The sequence below is a fragment of the Gekko japonicus genome, unplaced genomic scaffold (genome assembly GCF_001447785.1).
Source record: "Gekko japonicus isolate JY-2015 unplaced genomic scaffold, Gekko_japonicus_V1.1 scaffold392, whole genome shotgun sequence".
NCBI lineage: Eukaryota > Metazoa > Chordata > Lepidosauria > Squamata > Gekkonidae > Gekko > Gekko japonicus.
The window spans coordinates 682,787-698,279 of NW_015174853.1; the positions used below are offsets into that span (position 1 = coordinate 682,787).

The following is a 15,493-nucleotide window of genomic DNA, read 5'->3' on the forward strand; positions in this document are numbered from 1 at the left end:
GCCCGCCAGCTGGCTGGCAATGGGCAGAAGCCCCAAAAAATAGGGGAACCCACACCCAGACCAGGCCTCTGGCAACCCTAGTTTGGAGGCTTTAGAATTCAGGAGAAAAAGACAAGAGGGGATGGGATACCAGTTTAAAAGTTATACATGGATAGAGAGGGCTGGCTGACATTGCCCACCTATCTTAGTGGAGCTGATGAAGACATGGCCTCTGCATCTGTTTCATTCCTTGTCTTTCAATAGTTACAAATCAACCCTTCCCCTCAGCTGGCTAGCAAATGCACAGATAAGGGTAACAGAATAACATGGGAAGTCAGAACCTGTGCGTACACAGAAACTGATTTCCCACAAGCTGCTGCTCTGCGCTCGCTCTTCCCTTTGTCCCGATTGTACGTGTCAATTTCACACCATGTGCTGCACGGCCGCATTTTGCCCTGCAGCTTCGCCCGATTTCCCTCGCGTCTACTCAATCCTGTTTTTTCTTTTGAAAAGCACTTTGAATAAAATAGGACATGCTTCTGAGTAGACCTTTTAAAAAGTTGTTCTCTGTGTATTCTTTCTTTGTAGGCTAGATAGCCACCTGCCAGCAATGCAGATTCTTTGAACTTAAGCAGATCATGAAAAGGAGGGCAGGAAGGTATGAGTCAGTGCTCGGCTCTCATGGCCCTTTCTTATATCACCAGGGTAATGCTGATCTCCACTTTGGGATCGGGAACGAATTTTCCTCTGTGTTAGATTGGCCAGGGGTCCTGGGTTTGGGTTTTTTTTGCCTTCCTCTGACCATAGAGCAGCAGTCACTGGGGGAGTGGGGGGTAATTGTTATGAATTTCCTGCATTGTGCAGGGGGTTGTACTGGATGAGGTCTCTTCCAGCTCTATGTTTCTTTTCACAATTGGGTAGGAAGTTGAAATTATTTTAACTTGACATTAAAATGTTACATATCTTGCGAGGTGCTATTATTAAGCTGTATGCCACATACTATCATGCCTGTTTCATGATTTTGGCAACTTCAAATGCCTCTTTTATTTGAATTCTGAAGAGCTTATCAGACAGAAGAGCAGTTTGTGTCAGAGTTCTCTCAGCCCCACCCACCTCAAAGGGTGTCTGTTGTGGGGAGGGGAAGGGAAAGGAGTTTGTAAGCCTCTCTGAGACTCCAAGTGAATGGTGGGATAGAAATAAATAAATAAATAAGACCTCTCTTGCCCTAACTGGGATAGCCCAGACTAGCCTGATTTCATCAGATCTTGGAAGCTAAGCATGGTTGGCCCTGGCTAATATTTGGATGGGAGACCTACAAGGAATACGAGGTTCATGAAATGGAGGCAGGCAAAGGCAAACCACCTCTGAACATCTCTTGCCTTGAAAACTCTACAGGTCACCGTAAGTTAGCTGTGATTTGCCGGCACTTTCCACCACCACCACTTGAAGATACTGGGTCTTATTTCCTTGGATTAAAAAAAAAATAATGTCTGACTATGCATTTTATTGGGATAGAAAAGGCTGTGCAGTGACAGAGAAAGTTTATAAATCTGAATAAACACTGCTTGTCAAACTGCTGCTATCACAGATGACCTGTAAAAACTAGGGATGCTTAAACAACCACAAGTTTGGCTCATGTCCTGTTCACAAGTTGTGAACAGAAACCTGGTTTTTTTAATAATAGTTTGTTAATCCATTTGTGGGTTCCAGCAGGTTGTTTCCTGTATTCCTTACTGTGTAGTAGAGCACAACTTGCTTTTCACACATGTGCATTCTCATGCAGCCAGCTGTTCTATTCTCTGTCCCCTTGCTGCATGATTGTACCACTCAGCAGCAATTGTTTGAACAGACAATTAGATCACTTACAGATAATTTAAATCAATTATCAATAAATGCTAGATTTCAATAAAATCGTATCCTCAGATATTCATCTAAGTAGACCTTGGTGATGCTAATAGCCACCAATGAGTTTGAATCAGCAGCATCTTTGCACATGAGACATGTTGGGGGAACTGGATGCAAACCAGGTCAGCAGGCATTTGTGACTGCTTGGCATGAACTGAACGGATTGAGTGATCAGCTCAAACATGCTTGCAGTGAAATTTGTAGCACCTCTAGTAAAAAGAAGATCCATTTTTGAAATGAGTCTTTCTCATATGTATACTGAAATGTTGCCTACATTTATCATATTTCTGTTTCAGCAACCCACATTATTAATCTGAAGGAATCCATGACAAATATAAATATTTGAAAGTGCTTGAAAGGTTTAGAATGTCAGAAAAAAGATCACAAATAGCTGTGTATCTTCTGTTCTCATCATTCATGGTGGAAATATGCTGTGCAGAACTGATAAAAACTGAAGGAGACAAGGTTCTGTTCAGCTATAACTATTAGTATATGACTACATGAAGCTGCCTTATACTACATCAGACCATTAGTCTATCAAGATCAGTACTGTCTGCTTTCCAAGGTCTCGAGATCTTTCACATTACCTACCACCTGATCATTTTAACTTGAGATGCTGAGGATCAAAACTAGGATATTCTGCATGCAAGTCAGATGCTCTACCACTAAGCTGCCCCCCCCTGCTTATACTGTAACCTGTCTGGCATCATAATGACCTAGGGTTGCCAAGTCCACATAAACTTACCTCGGCGGAGTCCCGCGCTGTACCGGGAGTCTGCGAGCGAGCACGCCACCCGGAAGGGACGTCATCACGTTGGCACGTTGGGGGCAGGGCCACTAGGATTCGAGGGGAAACCATAGAGTTTTCCCTCAAATCATAGAGCGTCCTGCCCCCAACGTGGCCAGCGTGATGATGTCACCTCTGGGTGACATCACGCTGTGGACATTTGCCGGAAGGGGGTAGAGTTCCCCCCAGGGCCCAATTTGCTGGCGTCGGGTAATGGGCCTCTCGGGCAGAGGTTTACCCGCCCCCCGGGAGGACTTGGCAAGCCTATAATGACCACCAGCTCTTTGTTGCATACATTTTTATATCTGGATTTTGCTTTCAGTGCATTTTGGTATGGGTGTGTGTATCTCTTTTTTTAAAAAAAACCTCATGTCCAATTATGTTATTCGCTTTGCTATTAAAATGTTCAAAATAAATACTTTTTAAAAATCCATTGATGAAGTTCTCTGGCAAAGCTGATGGACTGAAAGTTTTCCTTTATTAGATTATTTGCATTGCGACACATTGATCACTGAGAGTTATTTTTAAAGTATATTTAAGAAAGAAATTAAAAAATACATTCATTTAATATGCTATTTGCTGCAACTCTCTCACGCTCATTCATAAGTGTTCCGTGCCCTTGTGCAACCTCAGCATAGCCTTATCTGATCTTTTACCTTTATTACTTCACTGTGAATACTGAGTTAATATTAAATGCATAACAGAAATATTACCACAAAGGGATACTTGTTTGATGTAGAAAAGAATGTACTCTACAAATCAAAGGAAGAAGAAATCTGAAACTCATGTACAAAGGTGGAAGATTCTCCTACACCTGCTTGGTGAACACAGGGGATGTGGAGAAAGGTCACTTGTGTCCAAGCACACAGACATTAACTCTCATCTGGCTTCCCAGTAGAAATTCCTGCATAGAGCCCCCTACCATCATGCTGTGCCACATGTCTCTCTCCAGGTATCGAAAGCCAGATCGTGCCCCCAGGTTGCCCATCCACTGTGGTCCTCACCAGGGGTCTTGTTGTAGAAAAAGAGCTGCCGGAGCGCATTAGCATAACTCATTAGCATAACTTATTTGCATATGCCACGCTCCCTGACATCACCGGAAGTGACAGAAGGCCACACCCCCTGACATCACCGGAAGTGTGTCAGAAGGCCCGGCTACTTACCCTCCTGCTTCATCCTCATTCCCAAACGGAATGAGGATCGAAGCAGAGGGCGGGGTAAAGAAGGGGGCGGGGCTTCACCACGTGACCGCCCCGCCCCCTAGAGGTTCTCTTCCGGAGCTCCGTACCTGAGAGCTCCCCCCCGACTAGAGCCCTGGTCCTCACCTTATAGAATGGCCTGCCCAAGGAGGTCACGAAGGCTCCCACTCTCCTGGCTTTCCGCAAACTATGCAGAACTGAATTATTCAAGAGGGCTTTTCTACCTAGGCAATAGACTTGCACTGTACTAAATGATTCAAAAAGTTACTTGAATAAATTGTTAGGGGCTATGGTCTATACTACTGGGTACAGTTTAGTGAAACTAAGATCTTACTGTGTAATTTTTGCATCATGTAATGTGTAGTGTTAACACCTATGCGCTTCTGTTTTTAGACTTCTGGTTGGTTCTACAACTCTGCTTCCTATTGCACAGTTCATTGAATGTCCCATCCTGTTGATTGTATTGACTCACTCTGTGTAATCTACCTTGAGTCTAAGTGAGAAAGGCAGGCTATAAATGATATAAGTAAAATAAATTTTACTTTTAATTTTAAAAAATACTTGGAATGTTCTGAGGATCTGCTCAATTCAGCATGGCTATGGTCTGTGAAAGAAGAGGGTACTGACTCATTACTGGGAGAGGGGCTTGTCCACTTTTGGAGGCTATAGAGTGATGTGGCTTGATTAGGACTGAACATGCTTATGGCCTTTAGAATGCTGAGAGCAGATGAGAGTCCACCGGGGGAAAAGGAAGATGAAGAATATATAGAATCCCAGAGGGCGAGATTTTTCAGGTGGAGGGGCGATTTTCCATTCATTTATCCACTATCCTTTAATTCCCTGTGGTACCCCAAATGTTAACATTATGATAACATAAAACAATAGGAAATTCGAAATACATGCTGAAATTTAGCTTATTCTGTGTATTATTTTATGTGTTTAATTTAATAACAATTCATGGATATGTTTCCTTTGCTATTTTCTACAGGGTCAACATCTTTTTGAGAAATTGCAAGATCTCTTATCTGAAAACATTGAGGTCAAACTGGTGAGCGGTATTCTTCCAGTGAAATCAAATGTGTTACACAACCTGAAAAAAAAGGGTAAGACCAAGTTCTTCATGTTGCTTCATATTGGCATGAATACAGAAATGCCAGGTTGCTTTGAAGTAGCATGCATCCTTATCACGTCTGAGAACCCAGACGTCCTTGGATCTCAGCTTTCAGATGGGTTTTTTTTTTTGGCAAATAGCTAGGGGGTTACTAGCCCTTGCTTTTGGTGGGGGGAATACTAAGGGATGATTGGTCGTGGGCCTTTAAGGCCCCTGCTTGAACCTTGTATATCTGTTGCATTCACATCTTTGCCCTCAGTTCTAACACGGCCAGTGTTAGGTTTGGATCCTATCAATGTCTTAATAAACGTATCATTCCCCCAGAGTGAATGTTGTTAGGAACTGATTTACCCAGGAGTCTGACAGCTATATCATTCTGCCTTCCCTCCTGCCATTTATAATACCCCAGTATTTAAGAGACTGCCCCTTCCTTATCCACTAAAGTCTCGTTCCTACAATAAAGGAGCAGCATGAGATTGAACCTCAGTGGTATGGCAATCACTATGCCTTTGTAATAAAAGATCATATGAGTGATCCAGAAGATGTTCTTGAAAAATGCATTCCCCCAATTTGAAACATTTAGGAAATTCTGAAGACATTTTCAATAGAACCTCTTTTTCACTAGGGATTCACAAATGCCTGAGTATCCATTTGAAGCATTTTCCATGTCTTTCTGTTTGGATTGGTCCTGTTATGTTTTAATCTCTTTAAACTGGGTATTTTATATGGGTAAATTGAGTTATATTTGTCTAAGCCCTTTTGAAATGGATGTTGGACTGCAGCCTTAATCCAAGGCCATGATATGAACAAGGAGTTCTGTATAAACAAAGCCTTTTCAGTTCTTTTCTGGACTCAGGAAACTTTCATCTAAGCTGTCATAAGAAAAACTGGACCAGAACACAAGGTAGCTGCCGAATTTTTTCATTCGTGCAGAAGGACAGGCAAACCATTTATTTATTTATTAAATTAGATTTACTAGGCCGCCCTTCCCTACAAGTAGGGCTCAGGGTGGTTTACAATAAAATAATATACAAATCTCAGATTAAAACTAAAACAGCCCAATAAGTACCATTACATAAAAACAGCATATACAAGATGGCAAAAAAGCAGCATATATTAGATGGTGGAAAGGATTCCAACTCCCCAGCTCCCTAGGGGGAGGAGTTATGAGGGATGGGGATGTGTAAGAGTGCCAAAGGACACCCCCATCGCTGTCCTCAAGGCCGGCTCCAGTTTTTTTTGTACACTACGCGAGGCTACCTTCTGGTGCCCCCTGGTGCGCCCACCAATTTTCTAGTGCCCCCCCGCCCCAGCACGACAGCTTCACTTTTGTTCATAATTTGTTCTGATAATCATAAGCTAGGAAGCAAAGTTTCATATGAGGGGCTTCACACCAGAATACATGATGGCAATTATGGGGTTGCCAACCTCCAGGCGGGGCCCGGGGAGAAGGAAGACTTTCCTCTGTGCAAACTCTGCACTCCCTTGGAAAGTGGCAGTACTGCCCAGTTACAAAGCTCAGCAGTTGCGAAGGGTCAGAAGCTTGCAATGAAAGGGAGGCGGAAGGGCATCTCACCACCATGGCTCTGGAGGCAACACATTTTGGTGACAGCCCCCACCACTACACCTCTGAGCAAGGGGAGGGAGGCAGAGAGGCCCTATTGCCTCCATGCACTCCTGGGACAAGGTGCCTCTTCTTACCTGAGGGGAGCACCAGCACCAGCATCAGCGCCAGGCTGAGGAGGAGGCAGCGGCCCTGGGAGCCTAAGAGGGAGGAGGAAGGCCTGGGTCTCCTCTGCTGTCCCTGGCGCCACATCCCTGCCCACTCTACGATGCTCTGGGGCCGACAAGCAGGCCCGCCCTCGTGCCTTCCTTCCTTCGTTCCTCTCTCTGCCATGCGCCGCCTCTCAGCAGAGGTCGTTACCCCACTGGCGTTGAGTGTGCCTCGTCACAATGGTGGGAACAAGGAATGGAATGGAATGGTGGTGAAAAGGCACCCCATGCACACTGCCGCACCTGCGCAGTCATCTCCCGCGAATACTTCCCCCCCCCCACGTTGCCCGGGCAACAAAACAATGTGACTTCGCATGGCCTAGGCTGTCGCGAGGTGAGTGGGGCCGGGAGGGCAGTGCAGAGCCGAGCCGTGCAAGAAGGAGGGCAGAGCCCAGCAGAGGGCCCACTGGAGGCCAGAGCAGCATGGAGTCCCCAGAGGAGCACGACCTGGAAGCCGTTCGCCACCGCTGCCATGCGAGGTCACAGCAGCGTTGCCTCAGCCTACCCTGTTTAGGCAAGGGAGGGGAGAGGCAGCAGACCAGCGGCCATGAGGTGCCCCCTCTTAAGGGGCTGCCCTAGGCCGTTGCCTAAAAATTCTCTATGACGGGCCAACCCTGGCTGTCCTCAACCAAAGACTCAGCGGAACATCTCTGCCTTGCATGCCCTGCAGAATGGTAACAAACTCCTGCAGGGCACAGATATCCTCTGGCAGAGAATTCTACCAGGCACGGACCAGGGCTGAAAAAGCCCTGGCCCTTGTTGAGGACAGCATGGCATCATGGCCATCTTGACAAAGAGTGACATGGCTGGAAGACAAAATTAACGAGAGGTCATTTCGGGGGGATCGTGGGGGATCGCAGTTCCCCCGGGTGAGGTACGGGGGGTGGGGCACATGACAAAGCCCCGCCCCCTGCTTCCGGCCCTCATTCAGCCAGGAGGAGGCAGGAGAAGAGGGAGGGTAGGTTGCTTCCTCCCTGCCTCTTCCCACCCCTGCCTGCCTGGGGCCAGGGAGGGCCTTCGCAGGGCTTCCTTGCACTCCCGCCGGCCTTACAGGTCCACCGCCAGGCCCCTCATGGGGCTCGGCAGTGGAGCTGCAAGGCCGGCGGCGGCCGGGACCGTTGGGGGCAGGGTGTGTGGCCTTATGACAGACTTCCGGTGATGTCAGGGAGTGTGGCCTTATGACACACTTCCGGTGATGTCAGGGGGTGTGGCATATGCTAATGAGTTATGATAATGAGTTCCCCTAGCTCTTTTTCTACGAAATGACCCCTGAAATTAACTGATTTGCTGCCCAGTAGTTTCCACAGGTTAAGGGAATATCTATAAAGGTGTTGTGTTTTCTCACATTTACCTCTACTATCTCAGTGCACACACCATATTCTTTGCTGAATTCAACTCCAGGTGAGGGACAAGAGCAGTACAATTGATCATTCACATCTTGCAGCAGGTTTGAGCCAGAGTTGCCTATAATTTTGCTTTCTTTCCTGTTCCTTTGTCCACAAGAAAAGCACAATAGATATCTTCATAGTATGTTTTTTAGGCACTAGAGAACTATTTTCTGTCTCCATCCATGATTTCATGAACTCCCTTGACTGCCTTTTTTCTAATTTCACATGCTTTTTCATTCATGAGCCTTCCTAAGGATGGCTGTTATAAACAGGAGTTGTTGTATTTGTTGTGTGCAATACCGAGTATACCCTTGGAACTTTCAAAGCTAATGAATCTTTATAAATTTAGGGAACAATCTGCATGTTTGCATTAGTAATTGACCAATGATGAATTCTGCTTTACCACCATTTTCATAAAAAATATGTGTTTCATAAATAAACAGAAATATTTGCGACAATATGTTGATTTTACCATTTCTATTGCAGTTATTCTATTCTGGTAGTAATTTGCTGAGGGAAACATCTACATATGGATATTTTGCAACTATCTTTTTTTTTTTAACTTAAGAACATAATGACTTGAGAATATGGCACCACCACTTGACTGAGTGGAAATTAGCTGGCATTTAAAACTAGAACAGTCTTTTTGTCATCTCTTGAGGATTATTAATGTTCAGTATCACAACTAGAATATGAAATAATCAAAAGCATTAGAAAAGGTGAGAAGATATTTGGACCACATATTTGATCAAACTTTATTGGAGCTCTACTGGGCTACCTGTCATGAGAACAAAACATGTGCAGCTGTCCCTTCTGTATGATTGTTTTTATATTCACTCAGGTATCATTTGCAATCTGCGTTTGTGTATCTATGCACAAAAGAAGAAATTATTTATCTTTAATGAAAAGTAATATTAAAGGTATGAAGAACATAAAAACTATTTTCTCTTAAGGAACTGTATGCCAAAAAATTGTTTGTGATTGTTTTTCAAGTGTGCTTCTTGATTTCACATGGACATATAAAGCTGTTTTATACTAAGTCAGTCCACTGATCTATCAAACTCAGTGTTATCTAGTCTGACTGGAAGTGCCTTTGCAAGGAATCTTGCCTGTAGTCTACTACTACCTGATCCCTCGAACTGGAAATGTGAGGGTTTGAACCTGAGACTCTTCCATTAAGCACAGACTCCTCTTTCATCTTTCTTTCTACTTGTATATGGGGGTGATTAGCATTTCACTGATATCCAAATTCATTTCTTCCTCCAGACACATTAAAAAAAACACATTGGAAATAATCTAAATAATGATGCAGTAATTGTCAGTGGATATGCTGTTATTTGTGAGAACAAATCCCTCTGTTTTATGAGATTAAAAACTTCAAATTTTCATACAAAATCCCTTACAAGTTTCTTGTTTTTGTTGAAAATATATTGCTTATCATTAAAAGCCAGATGGTTTCTGGATGAGCTTTTAAGAATGAGAAACTGCATTTTTTTTCCAGTTACTTTTCTAGAAATGTATTATAGAAACAAATTTTAAGGGATTTTAATTTTCCAAAATGATATGTGATAAACATGACTGGTTTTGAATTGTCCCTATTTTACAGAATAGAATCTTGTGTAAATGTTTGGTTCCCCTGTTATACTGCTCACATGGATAGACACTCACATGAGCAGTGTTCTTGCATAAATTGGCCTCCTGGCATATATTTGAACTGACTTAGAGCCCTAAAGTCCCTTGTCCTATTTGAAATATGATGTCCCTGAAGGGACAAATTGTCTGAATCCACACGTTTTCCCCCTGGTCAAGTGCAGCAACACCATAATCAAATGTGTCGTTTTGAATGGCAATTCCTAACCATGTTCCACAGCAATAATTGCTTAGTCCACCATTATGTTTAAAAGCGATTTAGGGTAGAGAAATTATGGCTGAATTTTGATGATAAGAAATAGCAGATTTATACCAAACAGGCCTAAGTTCATTAGTTGTTGTAGATTTTCCAGACTGTATGGCCGTGGTCTTGGCATTGTAGTACCTGATGTTTCGCCAGGAGCTGTGACTGGCATCCTCAGAGGTATAACACAGAACAATGGAGTACTTTCTGTGTCAATATGTGAAGGAAAATGGTTGGCAGGTAATTTATATCTACTCAGGAAGGTGGGGTAGGGCTGAGTCATTATCTTGTAGGAGTTCCCCAGGCTGTGACATGCTAATGGAGGAGCTTTCTTGAGGAGGTTCTTTTGAATATGGATTGGCTGTGTAGGAGATCCCCCAGGCTGTGAAATGCTAATGCAGGAACCTCCTCAGGAAAGCTCCTCCATTAGCATGTCACAGCCAGGGAACTCTTACAAGATAACGAATTAGCCCTACCCCACCTTCCTGAGTAGATATAAATTACCTGCCAACCATTTTCCTTCACATATTGACACAGAAAGTACTCCATTGTTCTGTGTTATACCTCTGAGGATGCCAGTCACAGCTGCTGGTGAAACATCTGGTACTACAATGCCAAGACCACAGTCATACAGCTCGGAAAATCTACAACTAATGAACTCCAGCCATGAAAGCCTTCAACGACATATTAAGCTTAAGTTCATTTTCTCCACAGTAGAACTTCATCCCTTCTGCTTGTTATAAATTCGTTATTTGGTTCCTGTTTTTTTCTGAACTGATGTGTTCCTACTAGATATAAATATTTTGATTTCAGAAGTCATCCTACTCCTTGTGTATTATTTATGTAACTTTATTTCTCAGCTGTGTGGGATGATATCAAAGTTTAGGAGTAAATTATGTATTTTGCTCCTATGCAGTCCTTAAGACCCAAGATAACAGTAATTTATCATGTCTAATAAACCTTGGGAATGAGTTGATAAAAGAGAATGCCAAGTTTCTTCATGGGACCATCAATTTTTTCCCTATATTATTTGCTACATTTTATATCACTGGACAATGCACAGACAAATGACAAAAACAAAGCCTATTAATTAGCTGGGTGAAGCCACTGGTCAGATACTAGTGCCCTGATTGAACTGTGAACCAGAGGTCATTTCGGGGGGGATTGCGGGGGATCACAGTCCCCCTGGGTGAGGTACGGGGGGCGGAGCACATGATGAAGCCCCGCCCCCTGCTTCCGGCCGCCCCGCTTCCAGCCCTCATTCAGCCAGGAGGAGGCAGGAGAAGAGGGAGGGTAAGTTTCTTCCTCCCTGCCTCTCCCCACCCCTGCCTGCCTGGGGCCAGGGAGGTCCTTCGCGGGGCTTCCTTGCACTCTCGCCGGCCTTGAAGGTCCACCACCGGGCCCCTCATGGGGACCGTTTGGGGGCAGGGTGTGTGGCCTTATGACACACTTCCGGTGATGTCAGGGGGTGTGGCCTTATGACACACTTCCGGTGATGTCAGGGGGTGTGGCATATGCTAATGAGTTATGCTAATGAGTTCCCCTAGCTCTTTTTCTACGAAACGACCCCTGCTGTGAATTAATCAAATGTCATCATGAATTAAAGTTTCTGCAGTTGCCTCCTAAACATCAAGAGTGAGGCAGCAGGCACACCTCCCTGGGAAGATTGCTTCATAATCATGGGGCTGTCACTGAAAAAAGACCCTCTCTCATGTATTCACCAGATGAGCTTCTTTGGTTGATGGGACAGTCATCACATCCTGTGATCTTAATTCCTGGGCAGGAATGTAAGGGAGAAAATGGTCCTTTAGATATCTCAGTCTCAAGCTATGTAGGACTTTAAAGGTCAAAACCAATACCCTGAGTTGGGCTCAAGAGCAAATCAGAACCAGTATAATTACTGTAAGACTAGGATCACATAATCTCAGCAACTAGTGCTGACCAACTTTCTTGCCTACCCCTCCCACTGTAGCCCACTGATCTCCACTAAATGCTGCTTTTGTGGGATAGGGGACCCTGAGGAATGATGTGAGAAATGTCTGCTGCAGGTAGGAGAGATCAGTGGAAATTGCCAATTTAGTCTGGTTCCAATCTACTATTTCTTTAGAAAGAAAACTTTTAAAGCACAGTTAAATTCCCAGTGTTGATAAATAAAATGAAGCCACATTGTTTCAAATACAAATTTGATTTGACATATCTTGCTACTACTTTCTATATTTCAGTAACAAAATCTAAAAGTTATGCACTGGAGACCAAAACTATTCTTTGTTTAATTTCTGAAAATTCTAATTCTGTACCATATCTGCTGGCTAATCTTTAATATGACATGACTGTAGGTTTAGAGAGGGGTCACCTATTCTAGTTTTTATGTTTTTGTTAGCTCAGAAGGTGTATCATTATCTTAACCACAGAAAAGCATGTTTGCTACAATACAGGTTTTTTTTCTTTATAGCTCACTAGGAAAAAGGCCCGTTGTGGAAATAAATACAACAAACCCTAGAAAGAGGCTCTGGGCGGGTGTCCCGGCCTTGGACACTCAGTGTCAATTTGCTGTGGCGACCTCAGCAGGGTATAATGACACTGAGTCCACCATTTTCTCCAGAGGAACTGATCTCTGCTACCTAAAGAACAGTTGTAATTTTGAGTGATCTCCAGCCTTCACCTGGGGATTGGCAATGATGTTTCCCCAGAAGGGAATGGTTGGTTTGGAGGGTGGTGTCTATGGCTTTATACCTGTCCGAGGTCCCATGCCTCCTGAAACCTCACCCTCTCCAGGCTCCATCCCTCACATCTCCAGGAATTTCCCACCTGGAGTTGGCAACCCTATCTCCTTCCCAGCCAATCATCAGCCTACCTTTATTTCCCCCTCACTCTTCAGCTTTCCACCCCCCACACACCTGCAGCCTCTCCCGTGCTCTGAAGCCCTGACTGCTACGTCACATTGGCTGTCATACGGGGGCCACCCCAGCAGCATATAAGGATACAGAGCCCACCATTTTCTCCAGGGGAACTGATCTCTGCCATCTGGAAAGCAGTTGTAATTCTGAGTGATCTCCAGCCCTCACCTGGAGATTGGACACATTTTACCTCAGAACAGCAAACTGTTTAGAATGTTAGAGGCAAAAGCCAATCAAGTCGCATATGCAAACAACCTCTGTGTTCCGAGGCAAAGGCCAGTGAGGCTACATATGCAAATAACCTCTGTGTTCTGACTGGCTATTGGGGGGGAGAGGAACAGCAAGCTGTTTAGAATGTTGGAGGCGAGACTCAAGCAATGCAGCCAGTGGATAGTGAGAGATTCTGAGTGACACACCAGGGTGCCAAGCAATTCTGGAGCGTGTGGAATGTTCTAGAGAAGTGCCACCACCATTCGGCTTTTATATATAAGGGAGATTCTTTAATGCTTTTTGTCTCGACAACCCATCGGTCTCTTCTTTGTACAATCACAGATCTCTTTGAATCATTGTCTCTCATCCTCTCATCTAAACTCTCTTCCTCTCATCTTAGCTCATCCCCCATTTCTCACTATACTCCACAGTATACCCTCTGTTTTCTTTGTACCATAGTACAATTTTAATCTTTTGTCACCACTCTCCTCATTTTAAATTTTCCTAAACTCAGTGCTTCTTTGTTTTTGTTTTTTAGGTGGCAGTACTTATTGGTACTCAGTACCACATCTTTGGGGGTGGGGGTGTCTCCCACAACCTGATAGAGGATTTGATGGAAATAAACACAACCATGTATCACTACCAACATGTTTTTTTTAACAAAAAGAGCCCTGCCCAAACACAAGTGTTAACACCTTTTCTCTCTCCATACCATAGTATACTCTCACATCTCACAGGCCTCTGTACACATCTGTTTCTCACTTCCCTTTTTTCTTTTACCACCCAAAGGTCTCTGTACACCTTGTGTTTATGCCCTTGTGTTGCTATGTAGTTTATTTGAAACTTTTCTGTGTTGCCTTTCTGTCAAATGATGCTCAAGCGAGGGATGCGTGTTCAGATACAAGCAAAGTAAATATATATCAAAAAATAGCTTGTGAAAAATCTTGGAAACATTTGGGATTAACCAGGCATATTTGGAAACCAGGAATCCGATATTTTTTCAGTTCCAATATATCCAGATCTGAAAAGTACCTTTCTCCCCCTTGTACACCCCTAGCTCAAGCTGGTACATAATAAAAATATAAAATACAGACATGACAATAACACTCTGCAGGAAGACTAAAGCCAGAGATTAAAAACAAAACAAAAGACCTTCTAGAATAATTTTTAAAACTCCTTAACTCATGCTGGAGGGCCTGTGCTGAGAGTGAAAAGAACAACTCCTGGAGAAGGGAGCTCATACAGTCTCCCTTCTGAAGCTGCCATTTCATCTGATTTCTGTAGTCAGGAGAACTCCCAGCCCCACCTGGGTGTTGGCAACCTTAGGCGTCTAGGGGCATTTCCAGACTCTGAACCTGTTTTTCCCCCCATGGGGAGTATAGTCTTATCCAGAACATGCTTTTCTCATATTCCCAGATCAACATTACCTTAGACGACACCATGCTTCTATTGTGTGGATTGAGGTCCAGTTTCCTCACCCTCATTCAGCCCTTCACTGCTTTCAGAACCAGTTAAGCACAGCTGTCACCCTCCTGGAAGAGGGTGAAAAGAAAAAAAGAGCTGAATATCATATGAATGTTGAAGACAGTTCTCTATCTCCAGATAATCTCTCCCTGTGGTTTCACAAACTATGAGGAAACCCATAGCTCCAATGGCCAGGGGGAGCAGTAAAAGTGTTGCAGTACCACCTTCTGCCCTCTTGGATGGATCATAACTGTGCTACTACCAAAATCCATATTCCTGCTAGACAATCCAGAACAGCTGCATGGTTGATAGCAGTAAGGGTGCGGTCACATGTGCCAAATAAAATGGGGGGGGGAAGGCTATTTCCTCTGGAGGAATTTGACCCACAGTTGCGAGATCACACCTCCCTTTGAAGCTGTGGGCGCAGCCCGTCAGTGTGTGATCAGATGCAACTGTGGGTGAGTCAGGGTTTTTTGTGCCGTTTGTTTCCCATGTGCTTAAACAAGGAATCGATGAACCACACCTCAGCATCGAGAGCTCCCTATGAAGGTTGCAATGATGTGCATACTGCAAAGGGGGGGGACAACAGCACAGAGTTGGGATGGCCTGATCAGACCATCCCGACGGCATGAGAGCGTGCTTGAGCAATCAGACAGGGAAAAGTCCATCCGTGGCCCATTGCAACTCATTTACTACCGGAGTTTCCCCAGTGTCTTTTAACTCCGCTTCTGTGGCGGAGCAGAATGGGTTGCTGACGGCTGCAGGACACTCCCAGATGTTGTTGTCTGATCACTCCCTTTAAATTCACCCGGCATTTGTGCCTGTGTTAGGTCTAATTATGTGTATGATCGCAACCTAACAGTGCTAAATGGTCTAGGAAAAACAG

The 15,493-nt window shown here is 44.2% G+C and overlaps 1 protein-coding gene across 1 annotated transcript in view; it reads left to right on the forward strand.

The window, feature by feature from the left end:
• PLD5 (phospholipase D family member 5) overlaps positions 1-15,493 on the forward strand; it is a 167,712-nt gene that overhangs the window by 88,656 nt on the left and 63,563 nt on the right. The window contains exon 4 of the mRNA XM_015424564.1: positions 4,859-4,973. Coding sequence (XP_015280050.1) covers positions 4,859-4,973 — 115 coding nt within the window. The remainder of the gene's footprint in view (positions 1-4,858; positions 4,974-15,493) is intronic.